The sequence below is a fragment of the Schistocerca americana genome, chromosome 9 (genome assembly GCF_021461395.2).
Source record: "Schistocerca americana isolate TAMUIC-IGC-003095 chromosome 9, iqSchAmer2.1, whole genome shotgun sequence".
NCBI lineage: Eukaryota > Metazoa > Arthropoda > Insecta > Orthoptera > Acrididae > Schistocerca > Schistocerca americana.
The window spans coordinates 192,774,187-192,798,680 of NC_060127.1; the positions used below are offsets into that span (position 1 = coordinate 192,774,187).

General features: G+C 40.1%; 1 protein-coding gene across 1 annotated transcript in view; it reads right to left on the reverse strand.

Annotated features, from left to right (window-relative positions):
- The window catches only part of LOC124550809 (cilia- and flagella-associated protein 58-like), a 281,635-nt gene that overhangs the window by 190,376 nt on the left and 66,765 nt on the right, over window positions 1-24,494 (reverse strand). Inside the window, exon 9 of the mRNA XM_047125536.1 lies at window positions 17,511-17,772. Within this exon, the coding sequence (XP_046981492.1) occupies window positions 17,511-17,772 (262 nt within the window). The remainder of the gene's footprint in view (window positions 1-17,510; window positions 17,773-24,494) is intronic.

Sequence of the window (24,494 nt, forward strand, 5' to 3'; positions counted from 1 at the left end):
CCTGCCAGCGCTTTTGTTTGGTAAGTTTCATCATCTTTCTTTTTTTATATATATATATATATATATATATATATATATATATATATATATATATATATATATGCAATGTACATTGTTTCTGGATGAATATACTACTACTACTACTACTACTACTAGATGGCCTCTTCTCAAGCAATCTTGTGACAGAAGCATAGCATCATTTGGTTTACAACAATGTGACCACCGGCTCTAGTAGGTAATCCAGATCATCGTATATGCAATTTGCTTATGACCGAAAATATTTTGAGTATCATATGCATACGCTGTACCAGATGCATGAGCAAGCCACTAACCAAGGAGCAAAACAGAGCATGACCATTCATAGCTCATATCTGAAATGCAAAAAATACTACAAAGCTAAACTACTTCTGACAAAAAAGCAAGCAGTGGAAAACTATATAGAAAGGGCTCCCAATAAATGCATGGCAAATAATAAAACAAGAGAATACACCAAAATGCACAGAAACAGCTCTGTTTGAACCTGAGGAATTAAATCAGCACTTTTTAAACTCAGTTAAAGAAATTCTGACATTAAAGCAACAAATTCATCTGCAATGGACCTTGTTGAAACACCACTGCCTGTTAACCTGGTATTTCAATGGAGGGCTGTCACACCTGCTGATTGTTATAAAATCTGTATCCAAATTTTCAGGTTCTAAAAGTATGGACTGTTATTGTTTATCAAATAACATAATTAAAAAGACAATACACTCAATCGGCAAGCCATTAGCTTTTATTTTTAATAAATGTGTAGAATTTAGAGTTTTTCCAGATGCACTTAAGGTATGGTATCAAAAGTTGTCCCAGTTTTTAAAAAAGGGGCAAACATCTTCCCCAAAGCTACAGACCAGTCTCCATTGTTCCAATATTCTCAAAGATATTTGAGGCACTGATACACACAGATAAACGACTTCTTTGGAAAACACAATATACTATGTAGCAATAAGTTTGGTTTTCACAAGGGGAAAACACAACAGGGGCCATCTTGGAAACCATTGACCAAAGTTTAACAGGTTTTGAAAACAATAACATGGTATCACTGATATTATGTGACCTAAGCAAAGCTTTCGATTGCATTCCTGTTGACATACTACTGGGGAAACTAGAGTTTTATGGGGTGAGAGGGAGCACTTTAGCTGTGATAAATTCTTATTTAAGTAATCAAAAACAATTTGTTTCAGTCAGAAATGTTAATTCTTCCATAATGGAAATCAGCACAGGTGTACCACAATGATCTATCCTTAGACCCTTCTTCTTCTTCTTCTTCTTCTTCTTCTTCTTCGTTGTAGCTGTTAATGATTTACCTCAAAACATAGTCCACCCTGTCGTGTGTTATGTTGACAATACAATACTACTTACCACACATCAGAACATTTCAGATCTGAATAGCCTAACAAAAGAAACACTTTATAAGGCCCTGGATTGATTTGCAGCCAATAAGCTTCAGAGCAGTCCTGATAAAACCCAACAACTTTTAATGGGAATATTAAATGAAGTAGGCAATAAGTCGGTAAAACCCTTAGCAATTCACATTGGCTCAAAACTCTGTTGGGAGGAACATGTCAATCACGTATGTGAAAAAATATCTCGGGTGGCATACCTTATTTTGAAACTAAGGGAGGTAATGAGCTTGGAGTACCTTAGCGTGACATACTTTGGGCAATTCTAGTTACATATTTCATATGGTCTGATTACATGGGGGCACTCCCCTCACATCAAGAACATCTTGAAATTACAAAAAAAAATCCTTATGCATAATACGTAAAAGGAGCACTGTCGTCCTCTTTTTTTCCAGACTCCGAATACCTATAATTATAAAGTTATACATCTATGTGTCTGTACTCTACATTAAAATAATATTTCAGAATTTACTGGCAGAGGGGAAATACATTAACACAACACCAGGGCTAAGGGTAATTTAGACATACCGCACCACAGATTAGTAAGAACAGGAAATTTCCACAAAGTAAACCCACTCACAATGTTCAGTAAACTGCCAATTCACGTTCAGTCTATGGATAATATATATATTTTTTAATTAAGTGGTGCAGCTGGCTGTCAGATCATCCATTCTATGACATTAAAGAATTCTTTGAGATGCCTGAGGAGGATATTAGCATTTAAAAGTTGTCTGTGGTTAAACATATTATTGTGTGCTGTGGATAATCGTGTGTGATTACGTAGTGTAAACAATAAACAATACTATATTATAGCTTACTGCATTAACTTTTAGAAGCTATCCTGGTGTAATTTGGTACACTGCCATGCTTGAAATGTATTGTATAATGTACTGACACTAGTTTATTTTATTATTCTGTATGCACTAGTACATCCTGTATGACGAAGCCAATATCATTGTAAAATGATCTATAGTGAATAAAATTGTTGATTCTTGAATGCATACTGTGATAGTATTGAGTAAAAGTGGTAGACATATTTATGGCAGATATTGTATTGGGTACAGATTCCCGTGGTAGAGATGCATACGGTAGAGTTCATGTGGGCGAAATCTAAGTCCAGTAGGAAAAAAAACCTTCCAAAAACCAACTCAGACTGTTGTTACACTAGCTCAACCAACTAAACGACTAACTGCAATATTACCACAGACGACTGGTTTAGCTGAATCGAGTTACCAACACGTCTCAAAACAAAAATTGACTTAAGTGGATGAGAGAGAGAGAGAGAGAGAGAGAGAGAGAGAGAGAGAGAGAGAGAGAGAGAGATTCCAAAATAATGCTTAAGTGCGAGAAGCAAGGAAGTTAGTTATTTAATGTGTGAATTCATACATGATCTGAGTCTAGTTTCATTTGTGCCAAAGGAGGGCAGAGTTGTGATTCTAATTCCATTTGTGCATCGTGATGAATGTAAAGATGGTGATACAGATGAACTACAAATAATATCATACTCTTTAACTGATTAAATATGATGTTGATGCCCTGGATGGCAAGTGTAGCAATTATTCAAATGCAGAACCCTCCAGCCACAATTTTGCATTGCTGCCCTGAACTCCCTAGCATTAATGACCTAAAAATAAAGCAGGAAATAACATAAATGCACAATTGTGCATGCAGGGCATGAAAGGGATACAGTCCCCTCAATCATTTGTCTGTCGCGTTCTCGCACAGCCATAATCGAGCTGCAGAAAGCGACCTGTTCAACGCAGATTTCGATGTCAACTGCCGGAATAACATAAACACGGCTCAAGTAGATACATAGGGCCTAACTGATCTCCGTCGCCATTTCCGAAACGATGCTGGCTGTGTTTGTCGCACAGCAGAATCATACCCACAGGCCTGAGTCATACTTAGGGGAAGTCCATTAATTACATGAGGTGTGTTCTTTAAAATCTCCCTTGGTACGATTTGTTGGATGTGGTGGGACGCCCTCATCGACTCACATGTAGACTTGGCCACTATTTCTATGTTTCGATACAGTGTATCGATACGTGGAACTGTTCCAGTGTTTCGAAACAGTGGTGTTTTATTCCGCTCCGTCTTGGATAACGGGACCAGATTCGATCTCGAGCAAGAATCGAAAACTGTATCGTTGTTTCCAAGTAACACTGTTTCAGTCGACTTGTGCTTGGAACGGACTAATCGTATCGAAACAGTGATGTTGGATTCCTCTCTGTCTCGGGCGAAATTTGGGCACGGCACAGGTACTGAAACACATTTAACATACTGCTTCATAAAACACTTTCAAGAGTGTCGAAATCTTTTTGACACGCAACAGCATGAAGTTTAAGAATTCCGAAAATAAAGCTTCGTTTCTAATTGACTACTCTATTCTGAAATGGCGCAATAACTGCTTTATAAACACTAACAAACAATAAAAATAACGCACATTGCCCCCATTCAAAATACCGTAACAGAAGGGTGAAAAACATTGAGTTCAATTACACACCTCTTATAACATATGCTTCTTTGTTCATGTAATCATATTAAAAAACGCAGGTAAACTTACAACATTTTGAATACAAAAAGGCGTAGAGTGGCAGTTTTAGACATATTTATGTATACTTGCAAGCAGTCTGATTGACGGATCATTGATGGTGTAATTGTGAACGGGAAGGGCTGCGAAGCGTGGTGGTTTTATAGTGAAGGTTCGAAATACCTTACGGGACAAAACTTTTTGATCTTATATTTTGTTATTTATTCGAATTACGTGCCTTGATTTGTGAGTCTATAGTCAATGTGCCTAATTTCCACAATGATTCCTTTTGTGTACATGAAAATTAGCAGGACGGGTTTATTATCCATACTAAAGGAATGTGGAAATCCCAGTAGCGGATCCGTTGTTTCTGCAGTTTGCTCCCGCCTCCGGTTGCGTTCGTGTTGGTTCTTGTGTCTTGAGCTATGGCGTTACGAGGACCGGTGTGGGATTATTTTCTGAAAATGTTTCCAGAGAAAATTGAAAGTAACTTGTGCTCGGCAATGTTGTATCTTAAAAGTAGTTCAGCTTGTTGCTTAAACAGACATTTGCAACATACGCATCCAACAGTTAAATTAAGTGGAACTCCTTCGACACGAGTTTTTATGAATCGGGACAGTGACGAAGCCAGTTCAGTTTCCAGAGCAACTGTTCAGGAATCTGGCCATTTCAGTGCTTCTGCGTCAACATGAACAATCTTTGCAAGAAATACCCAGCACTTCTGGGTACGTGTGGTAGATCGTGAAGGGGAGCTCGTGAATGAGTCGTTCAAATGAACGCTACACTCCAGTGAAGTCTGAACTAACTACTCAATTTCAATGAACTCAAACTCTTCACAGATAGCACACTCCACACATTTTTCTAGTTCACTCACTCTCTTCTCCTCTCCCACTACATCGGCGATACGTCACTCTACTGCCAGTCGACGAATCGCGTGGCGTTTGTGGGTAAAGTTAGGTTTAGGAGGGGATCGGGGGTGAGGGGCGAGGGGAAGGCAGCGTCAGCTGCTTCCTGCAGTGCTGACATCATTACCCGTGACCATTTGTGCAGTTATACTTCGCGTCTACGGTTAGGCTACCATTGGCAGCGCTTGTAGACAAATGAATATTAAAGATACAAAAGAAGAGGCTGGCTGTGTGAGCACGCACAGCCAACATTAAAATAAATTGATTACCTTGTGAGTCTGGAACTGAAGCATACGTGGAATACGCGCTTGAAAGATAATCGTCCATGTAGGAATGTTTATCTCGTGCAAATTATACTAAATGTCAATCTGAGGATTATCCTAGTTAAATTTTTAAAAAATACATATATATTTATGAATAAACATCAACGGATTTGGCGAATATTCAGAGATTTCCGTTTAAGAACATGATTTGTTCCACTTTTTTTTCCTGTCAGGCGATTTCTTCTGTCAGTTATAAGATGTCCTGCCTTCGAGAACACTCTTTCACACGGCGTGGAGGTTGCAACAACGATTTTTGCAAGTTCAAAGAGCGACAGCCGTTTAGACCACCACTGAAGTGGATTTCCTTGTCTCTGTAGCAGGGGCTCTTGTAAATATTTGTCCACTTCCACTATTGCAGCAGCTCTCGGGTGTGGATTACTCAGCAGCCAGGAAAACACTTCGTCAAATTCAAGCCAGAGACTAGAAGTAGATTCAGTGGTAGGAACTGAGATTGTTGCAGTAGCAGTGGATGTGTTCGTCACAAATTTCTCACAGTGCCTGATCAAATCTAATTTCACCTTCTCAGCAGAATTTTTATCAGAAAAACCACGTAATTTGAACTGGGAATCCGATTAAGTTGCTTCTGCGAAAATTGAATTTTCCTCTATATTTTGAAATAGTCGTTTTAGGTCTTCAGCTAACTTTTTGGCCATCTGTTGCACGTCTACACGAGTTTCAGTGTTATTAACAAACCTACAACACCATTTTCTCAATGAGTGACTAAGGAGTATAACTTTAGAAGCAGTGACAGCATTTTCACTTGACATTTCCTCAGTGCAGTCTTTGAAAACTTTCAACAGGTCACAGGCTTGTGTTACACTTGCAGTGTTCTCTGCAGTCAGATTTGGAAGATCCGGATAATTCAGAGTGATAACTGTCATTAGGGAATTCTTAACCTCGATTATTCTTCGCAGCATATCATAGGCTGAATTCCATCTTGTAACAGTATCCTGTTTTAGTGTCAGAACTTGCTCTTTTAACTGTTCCTGCATCTTTTTCAGTCTCTTGCAGACCTGCGAACTTCCTTTTAAAAAATTCAACTTTTTTTTTACTTTATTCAGAATGGGTTGAATGTGTGGAAGCCCATTCTGAACAACTAAATTGAGTGTGTGTGCAAATCAGGGGATGTGTTTCCAGGCTGTGAGTCACAGTTGCCACAATATTAGCAGCATTGTCACTAACAACACACACGACTTTTTCTTGAATGTCCCATTCCCTTGTGACATGTCGCAGTTCTTCGGAGAGTTTTTCTGACTTGTGCCTTTTGTCATATTTAAAGCACTCTAGGAGGGAAGACACCAGCTCCAGATCTTTAATGTAGAGTGCTGTCACTGACAAATAACTCTCATTTGTGGTTGAAGTCCACCCATCCATTGTCAGCACAACCACTTCCGCAGAATTAATTTTGACTCTCACCATTTCTTTCATCATGGCATACTGTTGTTGTAGTAGTGTATTGGAAATGGTCTTCCGAGCTGGCAATCTGTAAGCATCATTCAGTTTGCCTACAAAACTTTGGAAATGTTCACTTTCCACTATGTTGAAGGGCAAATAATCCTTTATAACAGTCTCCAGAAGTGTGAAATCTAACTCCTGATTTCTTTTGTTCAAAAGAGGTTTCGGAAAATACATAGGTAATGTTCCATGATATTGATGTCTGCTCTCTGATAATTAAGTGATACTGTTATTTTCTGGCACCGACTGCTGTTCGCTTCTGGCAATTGCTGATGTTGGTTCCGGATTGTCCGGGTTATTTGTCCAAGAAATATTGGAAGATGCAGGAGCAGGGGGCGCTAAGCGCTTGACTGACAATGACACTGTTGGATGCAGCACTCGAACATGACGCGCTAGATTAAATGTATTTCCTCCTTTATATGAAATACACTTAGAACAACAGTTGCGCTTTTCTTTCCCATCACATAAATCGGCGAAGAAACCCCAAATTTCATTACTTTCACGCGATCGCGAGTTGCTAGCCATTGTATAAGAGTGAACAGACACAAAAACTGCTTTCCGAATAAAATAAAGAGGGATTTTATCCAAAATCATACCAATGACTACAGGTGACAGTTTACATTTTGAATTTGGAGGGTTACTATTCTCAACAAAAATAAAATCTACAGGAAAACTTTTGAATAATTGTTTAATTAATGTAGGTATATAGAGTTTGTGACAGTGGTAAACATACTCATGCTGTTCTGGATTAAATTTTAAAAGGAACATAAAATTGGACTGCTTTCATTGGCAGCCCTAGTTTTCAGTCCATGAATACAACAAATAAGGTTTCACTTGGGAGATAAAGACCTTTTTGGACGCTTCATGAGAAAATATCGAGTAAGATTAAATGTAATACCTTCTTTATATGTGACAGGCTTCTCTGTTTATCTTTCCTTTGTCACCTTCGACCATGCTCTATTTAAGTTAACTCAGACGCTGTAAGAGCATAAAACGTTGTGTGCATGTTACTGCATAGTTCGGCCACGTGTTGGTAAAATTATGAAGTATTACGAAGCTTTATTGTACGAGTGAGGTGAAGCGAGCGTAGCCGCGGCTGAGTGGTGAACTGGGCAACTTTGACGGGCTTCCGTACTTCATGAATGAACTACTTCACTTGAATGCTTCACGGCAAAGAGTGAAATGAATGAAGTAGTTCACGGGAATGAACGAGTTCGACCCATCTCTACTCCCCACTACAACTCAGATTGCTCTGTGCATCAGGTCCACATCTACAATATTCCTGAACCGGGGCAACATTAGATAGTGGCATTCCCCTCCCTCAAGCATTTGAGGTAGGATGACAAAAATTTAAAAAATCAACTTTTCAAAGATATCTTCATTTTTTAGCACTCATCTTTCTGAAGAGTCTGTAACATAAGACATATATGTTTGAGGGAACGTAATACATGTTATTTGGTCTTAATTATGCCGAAGTGCAGTGCCAAGCCTCTTCACACAGCATTCTTCCATCACAAGTCTCTGTATTTCACTCTGTGGAATTCAAACGTGTAATATATTGTAAAGGGGCCATTAAACTATATTCAGGCAAGTGGAAATTAAAATGCCCTGTGGTGTCTCTCCTGCTCCCAGTTCCCAGTTGGCCAGTTTGACATCCTGCCCCTCTTTAAAAAAAACTTGCAATTAATACTGGATGGGATTATTTGTAACTGGTAGAACAAGAGCTCTTCAGAAAATTTGTAGTCTTTACTGCCTGTTAGCTAATAACTGTTTTGTGTGACATAAAATTAAATATATGATACATAAAATGAGTAAAAACAAGAGTCAAGCAAGACAGTACACATTTCTTCAATCCTTAAGTCCTAGCTTTTTTTCTCTCTAATCTTGCCACAGCTTTATACGGCATACTTTCCTTTCTTGGAAAGAACCTATTACCTCATCAAAGTTCGTCAATGAAAAAATGAAATGTCGTTGTCTAATACTAGAAACTCTGTTAATACAAATACTACCCAAGACTGGTGTGGTCCCTCCATCTGATTGAGTGTATTTTGTCACTGTCTGCTAGATAAACGAAATAGGCCTGGCTAATATTGCAGCAACTGTTACACACACAAAATAAACGAGACTGTTTTGGCATAAATTGTCATTTTTATAACAATACAGAATATAATTCACGAAGTACCAATATCAAATGCCTATTAGGCCTACTACAACCAAAAAATTTTTATGTTAGAAGATAGTTTCACATTTCATTCATACTCTATAGCTTCTGAAGCATGAGATCGAAAAGTAGTAGTATGAAATTTTTATATAAATTTGGAATCATCATATTCTTCCATAATTTGTGTGAGTCCCCTTTTCTTCTCCTTCCTCGTTCCAACAAACAATCTTGTCATCACTAACTCTGTAACTATTCCTGCCAGTGTCAAAACTTATTCTCTGGTTAACTTCACTAACCCTGCTGCAATCACCAGTGTAGTTATCCCGCATTTATTCTCCGGTTAGGCATTATTACGTGTTCGTACAACACGTTGTCTGTGTGACTCCCAGAATAGAACTTTAGCGGCTGCTAGCTGGGGACTGTACAACTGGCCCTTAGTAGTGTAGGGGTCTGGCCGAAAATTTTCTTTCAAATTTCATTTCCTTGGATACTCGGAGAAGACAATACATAATCTTTGTTGCCCATTATTCCTGTTAGTTATTTATTTACACTCTGGTAGTCTGAATCTATGGAATTTGCTAGTAATTATAACAATGCTGACCATTTGCAAACCCAGTCAACCACATAAACAGTGATTGGCATTCACCCATTCAGCTCTATTCGCTCAGCTCGTATAGCCCCGTCCTCTTTTGTCTGCAGGAATGTGGATTTCTAGATGTGACGGGGATTCCCCTGGCAGAGACATCACGTATACTATGCAGGCAAGCAAAAATCAACTTACGATTCATTCAGAAATCAACTTAGAATTTGATCAAAACTGTTAAAAAACCAACAGGGATGCATTAGAAATAATATGAGTAATCGATAGACCAATGTTCAGTGGTTGCTAGGCGCTTTGTGAAACATGATCTTTTTCCTCAAGAATATGATATGAATTTGCCCCCCCCCCCCCCCCCCTCGAATCTGCCGCCCGGAGTAGGTACCCCTGCTTGCCCTCGCCCCCTACCCCTAGTTCCGGGCCTGTTGCGCATACATGAATCTGGCAGCTTAGGTGCACCAGTAACATTTTTCCAGACAGCATTTGTCTGCTTGCTGCTATTGCTTATACAGCTAACTATCACACTTCTGTAGCCACAAGCGAGAGCAAGGTACTACTCTTACATGATTCAACTGCACATGAGCATAAACTCATTCGCAACCACTCAAACGAATGTAAGGTAAACTGTTGTGAAGTCACGCTCATCGTAGGCAATTTGTTGTTATGAAACATTGCATAGTCTTCCTATAGCCTTTGACACATCTTGCTGTTGGCAGACGCTTGTATGAGGACTGTGTTTTGTTGTTGTATGTGGTGCATTTCCTTTGCAACTCAAGGGTTTTTTTTTTTTCCCCCCCCCCCCCCTCATTCGTGTTTTATTGCTGCAGTAGCGATATACAGTAATATTCTTTGTTAGAGTATTGGTTCTTACTACTCAAAGTTACAAAAATTTAACTGAAAACTAAAACAATGAAAACTTCCCGGAATTCTAAAAAATTCTCAGGTTTTTCCTGGTTTTCTCCTGCATGAAAAAATTCCCAGGTTTTTCCCAGATCCTCCGGTTGTCCCAGGTTGTATACACCCTGACCAATTTAGTATTGGAGAGCAGTGTGGAGGGTAAAAATTGTAAAGGGGGACCAAGAGATGAATACACTAAACAGATTCAGAAGGATGTATGTCACAGTAGGTACTGGGAGATGAAGAAGCTTGCACAGGAGAGTAGCATGGAGAGCTGCATCAAACCAGTCTCTGGACTGAAGACCACAACAACAACAACATTTTGTAATGGATGTAATCAAACTATATTCAGGACAGTAGAAATTAAAATGTCCTGTGGTACCTCTCCTGCTCCCAGGTGGCCAGTTTGACATACAGCTCCTCTTTTTCTTTTTCTTTTAAAAAAAAAAAACTCGCAATTAATATTGGATGGGATTATTTGTAACCAGGAGAACAAGAACTATTCAGAAAATTTGCACTCTTTATTGTATATTAGCTAATAACTTGCTTTTTTGTGTAACATAAAATTAAATATCGATACATAAAACCAATAAAGACAAGTGACAAGAAAGTACACATTTTTCAATCCTGAAGTCCTAGCTTATTTTTTTCTCTAACCTTGCTACAGCTTTATATGGCATGCTTTCCGTTCTGCGAAAGCATCTATTACCTCCTCAAACTTCATCAAACGTTTTGCTACATCAAAAAACAAAATGTCTTTGTCTAATACTGAAAAAGCTGTTAACACAAACAGTACCCAAGACTGGTGTGGTTTCTCAATCTGATTACATGCATTTTGTCACTGTCTGCTAGATAAAATGAAATAGCCCTGTCTAATATTGCAGCAATTGTAACACACACCAAATAAACGAGACTGTTTTGGCACAAATGGTCGCCTTTTTTTAACACGACAGAATATAATTCATGAAGTACCAATATCAAATGTCTATTAGGCCTACTACAAGTAATAAGTTTTAAGTTAGGTAATAGATTCACATTTCATTCATATGCTCCAGCTTCTCAAGCAAGAGATCGAAAAGCAGTAGTATGAAATTTTTATATAAATTTGGAATCGTCATATTTTTCCATAATATGTGTGATGTCCCTGTTCCCCGACCCCTTCTGTCTGCAGGAAAGTTTATTTCTAGACATGAGGAGGATTCCGCTGGTAGAGACATGATGTACACTATGCACTCATTCAAAAATCAACTTACGATTCATTCAGAAATAAACTTAGAATATGCTCAAAAATGTTCAAAAACCAACAGGGATACTTTTCAAAATCATATGAATAATCGATACACCAATGTGTGCTGGATACCAGACGCTTTGTTAAATGAGGTTTTTTTCTGCAAGACTATGAATTTGGCACCACTACCCCCTACTTCCCCCCACCCCCAAAAAACAAAAAAAGAACAAAAAAAATCACGGAATTCTAAAAAAATTCCCAGGTTTTTCCCAGTTTTCTACCAGATGAAAAAATTCCTGGGTTTTTCACGGATCTCCCGTGTCATATGCACCATGTTACAGTGAAACCACATTTATTTATCAGCGCACACTCCGCTGCAGAGTGAAAATCTCATTCTGGTCACATTTATATGTTCTCAGCTCTACGTCTTTTGCACTTTTACACTGTGTACTGTGCACTTTTTCGATTTGCATGCAAAGTTATTCCACGTTCAAGTCTTCCATTCATATTTTTCCGCAATTTTACACTATTATTTTTGTTGCACTTATGCATTACGAAGACTGAGAAATTCTCTCAAAACGTTTTGTATATGGTGTGGCCAGCGACTTTGCTTTGCTGTCTTGCACTTATTACTGAGACCTTAGCTACAGTACACATGGTGACACTGTGGTAGTCAGTTTCAAACTGTATAACTTGGAACACTGCTCCCTACAGCGGCCTTCACACACCACTCAAGGTTGCTGGCTGAGCAGCGCGTAGCTGCTCACGAACTGTCAGCATGAGATGTCAGCGAAAACAGCAGCAGTAGTGCCAGCACCAAATTTGCACACAGCAACAGCTGCACCTGTTCTCAGTGGTGGCATGACATTGTGCGCCCCGTGAACTTCGAATGCACAAGCGATGTGGAGCAGCACTTCTCGATGGCATCGTGTAATGTGGAGGGAATGTGGCCCGCGGTCCAACAGTCACACAATATGTACCAGTGACACTTGACAGTAGTGTAAGCAGGTGGATAGCACAGTGAGTGAAACTAGGAGTGTTTTTGTAATTGGTGAATTCAATTCTTAAGTGTAGTTTCTAATTTTTGTGCAAGTGAAAATGACGAGTTCATCACAAAATAAAAGAAGATATCTTTCCACGCAGGAGATAGTAAATATAATTGAAGATGTGCAAAAAGTTCTAGTGAACATAAAGTGAGCATTGCAGACTGTCTCAAAATCCCGTATTCCACCTTAACTACCATACTGGCAAATTAAATGCAGATATGATCCAGAGCTTCAAAAGCCAGGACAAGTAGTGAGAAACTGATGCATATTCAGTATGGAAAATTTCCATGTGCAGAAAAATGCCTACAGACTCGGTTTCAGCAATAGCGTGTAGCTAATGTACCTATTTCAGGTGCAATACTGAAAGAATAGGCTTTAGAATTCGCAAAAAACTTAATGCTGAAAACTGTCGTGCTGCTTCTGGTTGATTCCACCACTTCCTCTCATTGTACACAGACCCAGTCTCTCCCATCTACTAAATCTCCCACTTCCAGCTCCACTGCCCCCAAAACCTCAAAATTCTAGTCAACACAATCTGGAACCACAACACCCCAATTCAGTAGTAATGCTCCAACTCCCCAAGACACTATCCAAATTGAACCCTGCCTGGAACAGTTCCGTCCTCCGTCACAGTGGGACCCACCTCCTCTTCCTCAAAATCAGCCTCTCCAAACCTTCCAGGAATTTCTCACTTCCAGCCTTGCCTCTCAATCTTTCTTCAAAAACCTTAATCCTACTCCCAACATCACCACAGCTGAAGCCCATTCTATCCATGATCTGAAAGCTGACCGATCCATCGTCACTCTTCCGGCTGACAAGGGTTCCACGACCATGGTACTTGATCGTCGGGAGTATGTGGCTGAGGGACTGCATCAGCTTTCAGACAACATACAAAGTTCGCCAAGGTAATCCCATTCCTGATGTCCAGGTGGAGCTTCAAGGAATCCTCAGAACCTTAGGCCCCCTACAAAACCTTTCACCTCACTCCATCATCCTCCTGACCCCACCGACACCCCGCACCCCTATCTTCTACCTACATCCTAAAATTCACAAACCCAAACATCCCGGTCGCCCCATTGTAGCTGGTTGCCAAGCCCCCACAGAACGTATCTCTGCCTACATAGATCAACACCTTCAACCCATTACATGCAGTCTCCCATCCTTCATCAAAGACACCAACCACTTTCTCGAATGCCTGGAATCCTTATCTAATCTGTTACCCCTGGAAACCATCCTTGTAACCATTGATGCCACTTCCCTATACACAAATATCCCGCACATCCAGGGCCTCACTGCGATGGAGCACTTCCTTTCATGCCAATCACCTGCCACCCTACCTAAAACCTCTTTCCTCATCACCTCAGCCAGCTTCATCCTAACTCTCAACTTCTTCACTTTTGAAGGCCAGACACACCAACAATTAAAGGGAACAGCCATGGGTACCAGGATTGCCCCCTCATACACCAACCTATTTATGGGTTGCTTAGAGGAAGCCTTCTTGGTCACCCAGGCCTGCAAACCCAAAGCTTGGTACAGATTTATTGATGACATTGTCATGATCTGGACTCACAGTGAAGAAGAACTCCAGAATTTCCTCTCCAACCTCAACCCCTTTAGTTCCATCAGATTCACCTGGTCCTACTCCAAATCCCATGCCACTTTCCTCGACATTGACCTCCATCTGTCCAATGGACAGCTTCACACGTCCATCCACATCAAACCCACCAACAAGCTACAGTACCTCCATTATGACAGCTGCCACCCATTCCACATCAAACAGTCCCTTCCCTACAGCTTAGGTCTTCGTGGCAAACAAATCTGCTCCAGTCCTGAATCCCTGAACCATTACACCAACAACCTGAAAACAGCTTTCGCATCCCGCAACTACCCTCCCGACCTGGTACAGAAGCAAATAACCAGAGCCACTTCCTCATCCCCTCAAACCCAGAACCTCCCACAGAAGAACCCCAAAAGTGCCCCACTTGTGACAGGATACTTTCCGGGACTGGATCAGACTCTGAATGTGGCTCTCCAGCAGGGATACAACTACCTCAAACCCTGCCCTGAAATGAGATCCATCCTTCATGAAATCCTCCCCACTCCACCAAGAGTGTCTTTCCGCCGTCCACCTAACCTTCGTAACCTCTTGGTTCATCCCTGTGAAATCCCCAAACCACCTTCCCTACCTTCTGGCTCCTATCCTTGTAACCGCCCCTGGTGTAAAACCTATCCCATGCACCCTCCCACCACCACCTACTCCAGTCCTGTAATCCGGAAGGTGTACACGATCAAAGGCAGAGCCACGTGTGAAAGCACCCACAGGATTTAACAACTGACCTGCCTACACTGTGAAGCCTTCTATATGTGGGAATGACCAGCAACAAACTGTCCATTCACATGAATGGACACAGGCAGACAGTGTTTGTTGGTAATGAGGATCACCCTGTGACTAAACATGCCTTGGTGCACGGCCAGCACATCTTGGCACAGTGTTACACCATCCGGGCTATCTGGATACTTCCCACTGACACCAACCTGTCAGAACTCCGGAGATGAGAACTTGCCCTTCAATATATCCTCTCTTCCCGTTACCCACCAGGCCTCAACCTCTGCTAATTTCAAGTTGCCGCCCCTCATACATCACTTGTCACTCAACAACATCTTTGCCTCTGTACTTCCGCCTCGACTGACATCTCTGGCCAAACTCTTTGCCTTTACATATGTCTGCCTGTGTCTGTATATGTGCAGATGGGTATGTGTGTGTGTGTGTGTGTGTGTGTGTGTGTGTGCGTGCCCCTTTTTCCCCCTAAGGTAAGTCTTTCCACTCCTGGGATTGGAAATGACTCCTTACCCTCTTCCTTAAAACCCACATCCTTTCGTCTTTCCCTCTCCTTCCCTCTTTCCTGATGAAGCAACCGTGGGTTGCGAAAGAGTGAAATTTGTGTATGTGTGTGTGTGTGTGTGTGTTGTGTGTTTTTTATTGTGTCTATCTACCAGTGCTTATGTCTGCTTGTGTCTGTATATGTGTGGATCGATATGTGTGTGTGTGTGCGAGTGTATACCCGTCCCTTTTTCCCCCTAAGGTAAGTCTTTCCGCTCCCGGGATTGGAATGACTCCTTACCCTCTCCCTTAAAACCCACATCCTTTCGTCTTTCCCTCTCCTTCCCTCTTTCCTGATGAGGTAACAGTTTGTTGCGAAAGTTAGAATTTTGTGTGTATGTTTGTGTGTCTATCGACCTGCCAGCGCTTTCGTTCGGTAAGTCACCTCATCTTTGTTTTTTTTATATATATATATATATATATATATATATATATATATATATATATATATATATATATATATATATATATATATATATATATATATATATATATATTACTGTACAGTGTTAATGATTAATATTTCTATTATTTACCCCATTCCCTTCAATTGCACAACATGTATATACACTGTATTTATAGATTTATTTATTCCTATTCAAGAATTAATCTATTGTATAGAAGGAGTTGTCAAGGAAATATGATTTCAATTTATTTTTGAAGCTATTACTGCTATCTGTCAGACATTTTATTTAATCTGGTAATTTGCCAAAATTTTTTATAGCAGCCTATTTTACCCCTTTCTGTGCCAACAATAGCTTGAGTAAAGGATAGTGCAAGTCCTTCTTTTTTCTGGTATTATAATCATGAATGTCACTGTCATTTTTAAACTGGTCCATGTTGTTGAGAACAAATTTCATTAGTGAGTAAATGTACTGTGAGGCTGTTGTAAGAATTCCCAATCTTTTGACAAGCAGTACTGCATGAAATAAACACAGAAATCAATGTGGAACATATGAAGAAAGTATCCATTAGGACAGTGTGGCAAAATCTGGCATTAATGGGCTACGGCAGCAGACGACTGACATAAGTGCCTTTGCTAACAGCACGACATCGCTCACAGTGCCTCTCCTGGACTCGTGACCGTATTGATTAGACCGTAGACAACTGGAAAGCTGTGGCCTTGTGAGATAGTCCCAATTTCAATTAGTAAGAGCAATTAGTAGTGTTTGAGTGAGGCACAGACCGCACGAAGCCATGGACCCAAGTTGTTAACAAAGTACTGTGCAAGCTGGTGGGGCTCCACATAATTGTGTGGGCTGTGTTTACATGGAACAGACTGGGTCCTCTGGTCCAACTGAACCAATCATTGATTGGAAATGATTATGTCTGGCTACTTGGAAATCATTTGCTGTCATTTGAGGACTCTGTGTTCAGACCAATGATGGAATTTTTATGAATGACAATGTGCAGCATCACTGAGACATAATTATTCATGACTGGTTTGAAGACCATTCTGGACAATTTGAGGGAATGATTTGGCTTCCCAGACCAGCCAGCATGAATCCCACCAAACATTTATGACACATAATCGATAAGTCAGTTTGAGCACAAAATTCTGTTCCGGGAACACTGAGGCAGCATGGCTCAGCATTTCTGCAAGGGACTTCCAACAACTTGTTGAGTCCATGCTATGTAGAGCTGCAGCACTACGCCAGGTAAAAGGAGCTCTGACACAATATTAGGAGGAATCCCATGACTTTTTTCACCTCAATGTAAAAGTCTCATTTTGAAAAATACAGTTTCTCTGTTTTAATTATTGAACGGTCCTCATGCATACAGCAAATAATTAAGTACCCTTGGGGGAAATGCTGATTAGGATCGTGGAGGTGGGAGGGAAGATGAAGCTATGCAATGGGAAGGTTTATTTTGTCTTTGATCAACTAATATTTGTCCATTTAGGTAATAAATTTGTCTTAATCTATGTCGAAGCTACACATTTCTGAGAATGCCTTTGCTATCGGGTCTATGGCATGTACTATCCCAGATATAATCTAACGGCAACAATGTTACTCTGAAAGCTGATGTCACATTTTCAGCAACTTACTGGACTGCTTCAGCAGGTTGTTCTTGAGTATTTCCTTCTGGCGCGTCACGTTCTCGATTGTGCGCTTGTCCTGAATTGCCTGCTTCCTGGCAGCCTCCATATCCCGCTGCACCAGTGCCAAAGTCTCCATGGCTTTTGCCTTCTTCTGTTCTGCGTAGCCTCGTAGTTGGTCCATATGCTGGGCTTTTTTCAGGTAGCTATCTTGCAGTTTGGAAGCTTTCGAGAGCTCATTGCGAACTTTTGTAAGCTCGTCCTCCTTCGTCTGCAAAATGAAAGAAATATAAACTGGTGACAAATTCAAATGGAATCCCCTTCACGATATGACACACGAACACTATGATTCCGCAGGGCACTCTCACTGATGACAGGTAGTAAATGCGATGATTTGAAATGTTATGCTGCAGGAGGAAGACGAGGGGTAGCTTTTACGCTGCAACTGTCACCTCAAAAAATATAGTTCTGCAATTAATTGTTTCCTTTTTTTCAGGTACTTGTCTGATGCATACATTTGTAGCATTTTCTTGTAAGTTTAATGGACACAACAGGTACACACAACAAGAGACTTTTGTCATTAATAATACAGTCTCTTTCACTATTTACTAGTCTGCCAATGCTGGCTATCTTTTCGATTCTGCAACTGTAGGAATCTCGTGATTTTGAGGCGAAGAACTCATCGAGCTGTGTACAGGGTGCATTTTCGTTCAGAAAGGATGTTCCTTGAATGCTGTTCGGCAAACAGCAGAAAAGGTGAAAATTTGAGAGTGCGAGATTAGCTGAATAATGCGGGTGTGGAATGACTTCCCAACCCAACACTTGTACATTTTTTTTAATTTTTTTTTTTATTTTTATTTTTTCCAATCTAGCAGAATGCGCACAGGCATTATCGTCGAGTAGAATCACCTCGTGCAGCCTTTCCAGTTGGATTGTGTCTGCAAGACAGTTGTTGACAATAAATGTCAGCGTGACAATTACAACTCAGGGAATCAATTCATAGGACACCACACTGTCACAGTTCCATCAGATGCATAACATTATCTTTTACAGATGTGCACAGATCTTTTGTACAGGGAGTTGCTGCTTTGTTTAGGCTCAATCATTCCATTCCAGTTCTTACATTAGCATAAAGACACCATTTCTCGTTACCAGTAACGATACAGGATAGGAATGGTTTGTGTTGTTCACAAGCCAATTGATGAAAAGCAAGCAGAGATGTATATATGGCCACCCACTGAGTTTTGTGATTTTAGCTTAGAGAATACAGTATCCATACAACCAATTTTTTAACCTTCCCCACTGCATGCAAATGTCACATGATGGTGGAATGTTCACATTTCATCACATCTACCAGTTCACAAGTTCACTGATGTGGATCATTGTGAATTAACACATTATCTCCATACACACTGAAAATGTTTCTGGCTACCTCTACTGCTGCTACACCCTCTATTGAAACAGAAGAATATGTCAGAAATGTTCCACTTTCTCTTCACTTGTCACTCCATTTTCTAGCATCAACAGCTTCACTCACTATCTCCAAATGACAATATTTAAACTCTAATAGTAACAGTGAACTACAAATAAAAAATGGCAATTGATAAATAAACTCACAGCAACCAGAATACCGACATGCAAAACTAAAACCCTACCATCCTATGCAGCAATTAATAACATGCTGCATAAACACAGTGAAATTCTTCAGTTATTTCTGCACAAGCATAACATCACTTGATTTTCTGTGACCAGCCATCACCTACCAATACAAAAATCTCTGGGACAGTGCCTAAAATGTCATCTGTGTGTGTACACAGTAATAAAGAATGGGAAGGCAGACAGAACAAGAAATTATTGTAATGTGACTAGCTAGTATAGACTGTATGGCCAGCAGAGATTTTTTTTGTTCTTATTTAATCAAATTTTTACATTGTACACAAATTACAACATATTCTAAGCTTTACATCCTAATTAACTCCATATGAGCGTGGTGTTTTCCAAATGTACTTCTGGCAAAAAAGCAATTCTGGTAGCTCATGTCCAAAGTTTTTGAAATCTTAACTTTTGCATTCTTGTAGAGATATTTTCACGGCAACTTCCATTGCCTAATCAAGAAGCGAAATACCAATTCTCATAAATTTAGCTTCAAAAATTTTTTAATGTAATGAAATGTTTTCTTAAAAATTTTCATCCCCTATTACACCCTCTCAGGGGGTGAATTTCCAGAACCACTGAAACACCTTTTTTTTTTTTTTTTTTTTTTTTAATAATCTAACAAAGAAGTCAAATACCAGTTATCATAGACATAGCATTGAAATTTCTTTGGTAGTTCTTTAGTAAAAATAATAATAATAAACCTTTCACTTCCCATTTTACTCCCCTAGTAGTTAAATTTCCAAAAACGTTGAAACATATATATTTTTTTTAATTTCCTGACTGAAAAACCAAATAACAGTTTTCTCAGTTCTAGCTTCAAAATTCCATTAACAGTGACATACTTTCAAAAAGCCTTTCATCCCTTATTTCACACTTTTAGGAGTGGGATTTCAGACACTCCCTTCTTAAATGATGCCTGATGATGAGTCAGTGAATCGGTCTGACCCTATTTCAAACCCCCCCAAAGGTATGAATTTCCCAAAACAGTGAAACACGTATTTTTTCATCTCTACCCAAATACTAGTTTCAAAGCTTTAGCTTTAAAAATGCTTTTGCAATGAAATACTTTCATAAAATGTTTTGCCCCTATTTCACTGCCTAAGGGGTTGACTTCCCAAAACCAGTGACATGAATGTGTTTTATTTCTAACAGAAAAGACAAATACAGATTTTCATAGTTTTAGCATCAAAAAGGCTTGCAAAATCTTCCATCCTCCATTTCACCTCCACTGGTGTTGAATTTCCAAAAACAGTGAAACACATTTTTTTTTATTTCTAAGAATGTAAATTTAAAATTTCATAGATTTAGCTTTAAAAATGCTTTCATAATAAAACAATACTGTGAAAAGGAACATCCCCTATTCCACCCCCCCGAGGGGTTCGATTTCTAAAAACAGTAAAGCACGTACTTTTTTATTTGTAACTGAGAAGTCAAATACCAATGTTCATAGATGTAGCTTTAAAAATGCTTTAATAGTTCTTTAATAATGACATTTTTAAAAAAAAAAAAAAAAAAAAAAAAAAGCTTTCACCCCTTATTTCACCTCTAAAGGGTTAAATTTCCAAAAATGCTGAAACATGTATTTCTTTATTTCTAACTGAGAAACAAAATACCAGTTTTCCTAAGTCTAGCTTCAAAATTGCCTTAATAGTGACATTTTCAAAAAAGCTCTTCATTCCTATTTTACCCTCTTTGAGTTGGAATTTTGAAAAATCCATTCTTAAACGAAGCCTACAGTATAAGATCCACAACTTCTCAGAATTTTCAGTTTCCATCCTCAGGGGATTTGGTGGGTCGATGATGAGTCAGTGAGTCAGTCACTCAGTCAGGACATTGCCTTTTATATTGTCACGTAGAAGAAGGTGTAATTAGATGAATGACGAACACTAACTTCACTTAACAAAGGTTTATTCAGCACTTGCACACACAAGAGCGCCGAGCGAACTGCCTCAGCCAGAACACATACAGTATATATACAGCTACAGAACATTCCAGTACAATGATTCTTGACATTTGTGGATACTTCTAGAATGTACTCAAACCAAATATAGAAATTAAAATTGTACAGTCCAGGTGAGTTTCAAACTTACGACCCTCCATGCATCAGTTTAGTATCAGAACCACTACGCCACAGTGCTACGCAGCGTCTTCTGTGAGACTGCTCCCTCGTTAACAGAACAGCGTCTCGGTGTTACATCCTCCTATCCCGGGAATGAGTCATCAGTCCTGCATACTCCGACTCCCAATGACTGATGCTCGCCCTGGTGGTGATCTTCTTAGAACTTCCTTTGCCGCTACGCTTATCATCATCTTTCTGCTTGCTGCCTGTCGCTGGAGATTCGAATTTACCCTGGGTTGCAGGATCCTTGTAGGGCTTCATTCGAAGGATATGGACTGCATCTCTGATCTTTCGTTGTCTTGTGTGGGGGTCAAAATCTTCAACTTCATAAGTAACACCACACAACTGTCTTGCAACCTTATAAGGTGCAAAGTAGCGCCTGAGGAGCTTCTCAGAGAGACCAACTTTCCATACAGGAGTGAAGATCCAGACGAGGTCACCAGGCTGGTATACAACAGGGCAGTGGCTCGCGACTACATCTACATCTACATGGTTACTCCGCAATTCACACTTGTGTACCTGACAGAGGGTTCATCAAACCAGTTTCATACTGCTTCTCCACCATTCCATTCTCAAATGGAGCATGGGGAAAAGGAACACCTAAATCTTTCTGTTCGAGCTCTGGTTTCTCTTATTTTATTATAATGATCATTTCTCCCTACGTAGGTGGGAGTCAACAAAATATTTACGCATTCTGAAGAGAAAGTTGGTGATTGAAATTTCGAAAATAGTTCTCGCCACAAAGAAAACTGCCTTTGTTTCAGTGACTGCCACCCCAACTCATATATCTTATCAGTGATACTCTCACACCTATTGCGCGATAACATGAAATGAGCTGCCCTTCTTTGCACTTTTTCAATGTCCTCCATCAATCCCACCTGGTAAGAATACCATACCATGCAGCAATATTCCAGCAGAGGACAGACAAGTGTAATGTAGGCGGTCTCTTTAGTGGGTTTGTCGCATCTTCTAAGTGTTCTGTCAATAAAGCGCAGTCTTTGTTTCGCCCTCCCCACAATATTATCTATGTGGTCTTTCCAATTTAAGTTGCTTGTAATTGTAATTCCTAGGTATTTAGTCAAATTGACAGCCCTTAGATTGTGCTATTTATCGTGTACACAAAATTTATCAGATTTCTTTTAGTACCCATGTGGATGACCTCACAATTTTCTTTGTTTAATGCTAATTACCACTTTTTGCACCATACAGAAATTCTCTCTAGATCATTTTGTAATTGGAATTGATCATCTGATGATTTTACTAGACAGTAAATTACAGCATCATCTGCAAACAATCTACGGAGGCTTCTCAGATTATCACCTAGATCATTTATATAAATCAGGACCAGCAGAGGGCCTATGACACTACCTTGCGGAATGCCAGGTATCACTTCTGCTCTACTCGATGACTTGAAATCACGAATCCAGTCACACAACTGAGATGATACTCCATATGCACGCAATTTGATTAATAGTCATTTGTAAGGAATGGTATTGAGCCGTGTATCAACTCGTGCTACACTTTGTGTTTAGATTGCATTGGTTTTCCTTTCCTTCCCCTGACATGTTTGTTTGATATGTTGTCTGTCATTATGTGGCTGCTTGGTTGTCTTTTCCCTCGGCTATCGATATCTGCATTTGTGAGATCTTTGACAGGTGGTAACCTCGCGTGGTGGCGCGGAAGTAGGGGTGTGGTGCGCAGAGAGAGTGTGGTGGAGACGGGAGGGCAGTGTGGCTCTCCAGCGCAGACCAGGCATGGTCGTTTGTACGGAGTCGCCACGTGATGTATGTCGTTTGTGTGTAACGAGTGGGTCGAGTTGACGGAAGAGCTCCCCGCGTGTTGGTTGTATACAGAATCGCCCCACAAGTAGTTGCTGTTCATTTCGCCTCAGTGGGATGTTAACTAGCTTCTTTACATCCTCTGTTTCAACACTGGAGTTTAAAAGGAGACACCTAACATGAAGGAGCGTTGCAGAGAAGACGTGAACTCCGGTGACAGAGCATGTTGTCGCGTGACCATGGCGTGTTGGGTACGCTAGCGACGCATGCACATTTGGATGTGTGGATCCTTGCCATCGGCGGTCATGTACTGCCTGTTCGAGCATAATTGCAAGTTAAATTTGTGGAAAGTTTAATCATTAAGTAATAATTTTGTGTAACTAGCGTCTCTTCTGCCTTGTGGCCTCCAGCGACCGGGTTTCCTATCCCTGACACCGGTGTAAATGACAGTGATCTTTCCTCCTCCTCTCATTACTGTCCGATGGGAGGTGTAGTTTTGGCAGTTTAATTGTTTCGCTATTCTTTTTTAAATTCCTCCAAGTTTGTAAATTCCTTTTATTGCCACTAATCGTGTGTTTGCTGTGACCTGTTTAATTTTTTTAATGGCGGTGTTGGTAGCTTCACTACCTCACCGTACCTTATTAACAAAGTTCTGTATTTACTTTAGTACCCTGTTTACTAATTTTCTTTAATTTTTTTAAAGTTGTTGTATTGCTATAAATTACTTGATTGCCATTAGCGGCATGTTTAAAAGGCTGCTTATTGCCGTACTGCTAGTTTCTGTAAGATACAAATAAAACATTTGTGAAAATCTCAACTCGACAGTAAACTACTAGAAATTTCCATTTCCCAACTTGCGGTGTGCCTTGCAGTAACCGTAACCACTGTGTGTGTCAGCTCTGGTAGCAGAGCGTGGTTACGGTCTCTTGGTCAGTTGCTTACTGTTGAGTTCGAGAAATTGTTTCATTGTCTGATATCTTTGTGTGGTGCAAAAGCTGATTAGTTTGTTCTGTTTCAGCATCCTAGTAATTATGGAACAGCAAAAGTGCCCTCGAATAAACTTGTTGAAGAGGGAACATTTGTTGTATGAATTGGCCATCCACCAGCAGCCCACGGAAGGAAGTGTGTCGGAGCTGGTAGCGCGTTTACAGTCTGCACTTTCGTCTCTAGTGATCATCACGCCGGAAGTCAGTGGTGAGTGTAAGGCGGCAGCAAAATTCTTGGGTGAGGCAGTTGATCATCTCAGAGATACTATATCCTTAGAGGATGCTCACCCTATTGGTAGACAATTAGATAGGGTGTGGGAGCAGTTAGCTCAACTTGGTAATCGGTTACGTGATTTAGGGTCAGTTGAATTAAGTGGCTCAGATAAGCAGTCGTGGGTGGGGTTGCAGGAGAGAATAAGTGCATTGCAACTTGATCTTGCGTGCTTGTTTGGAA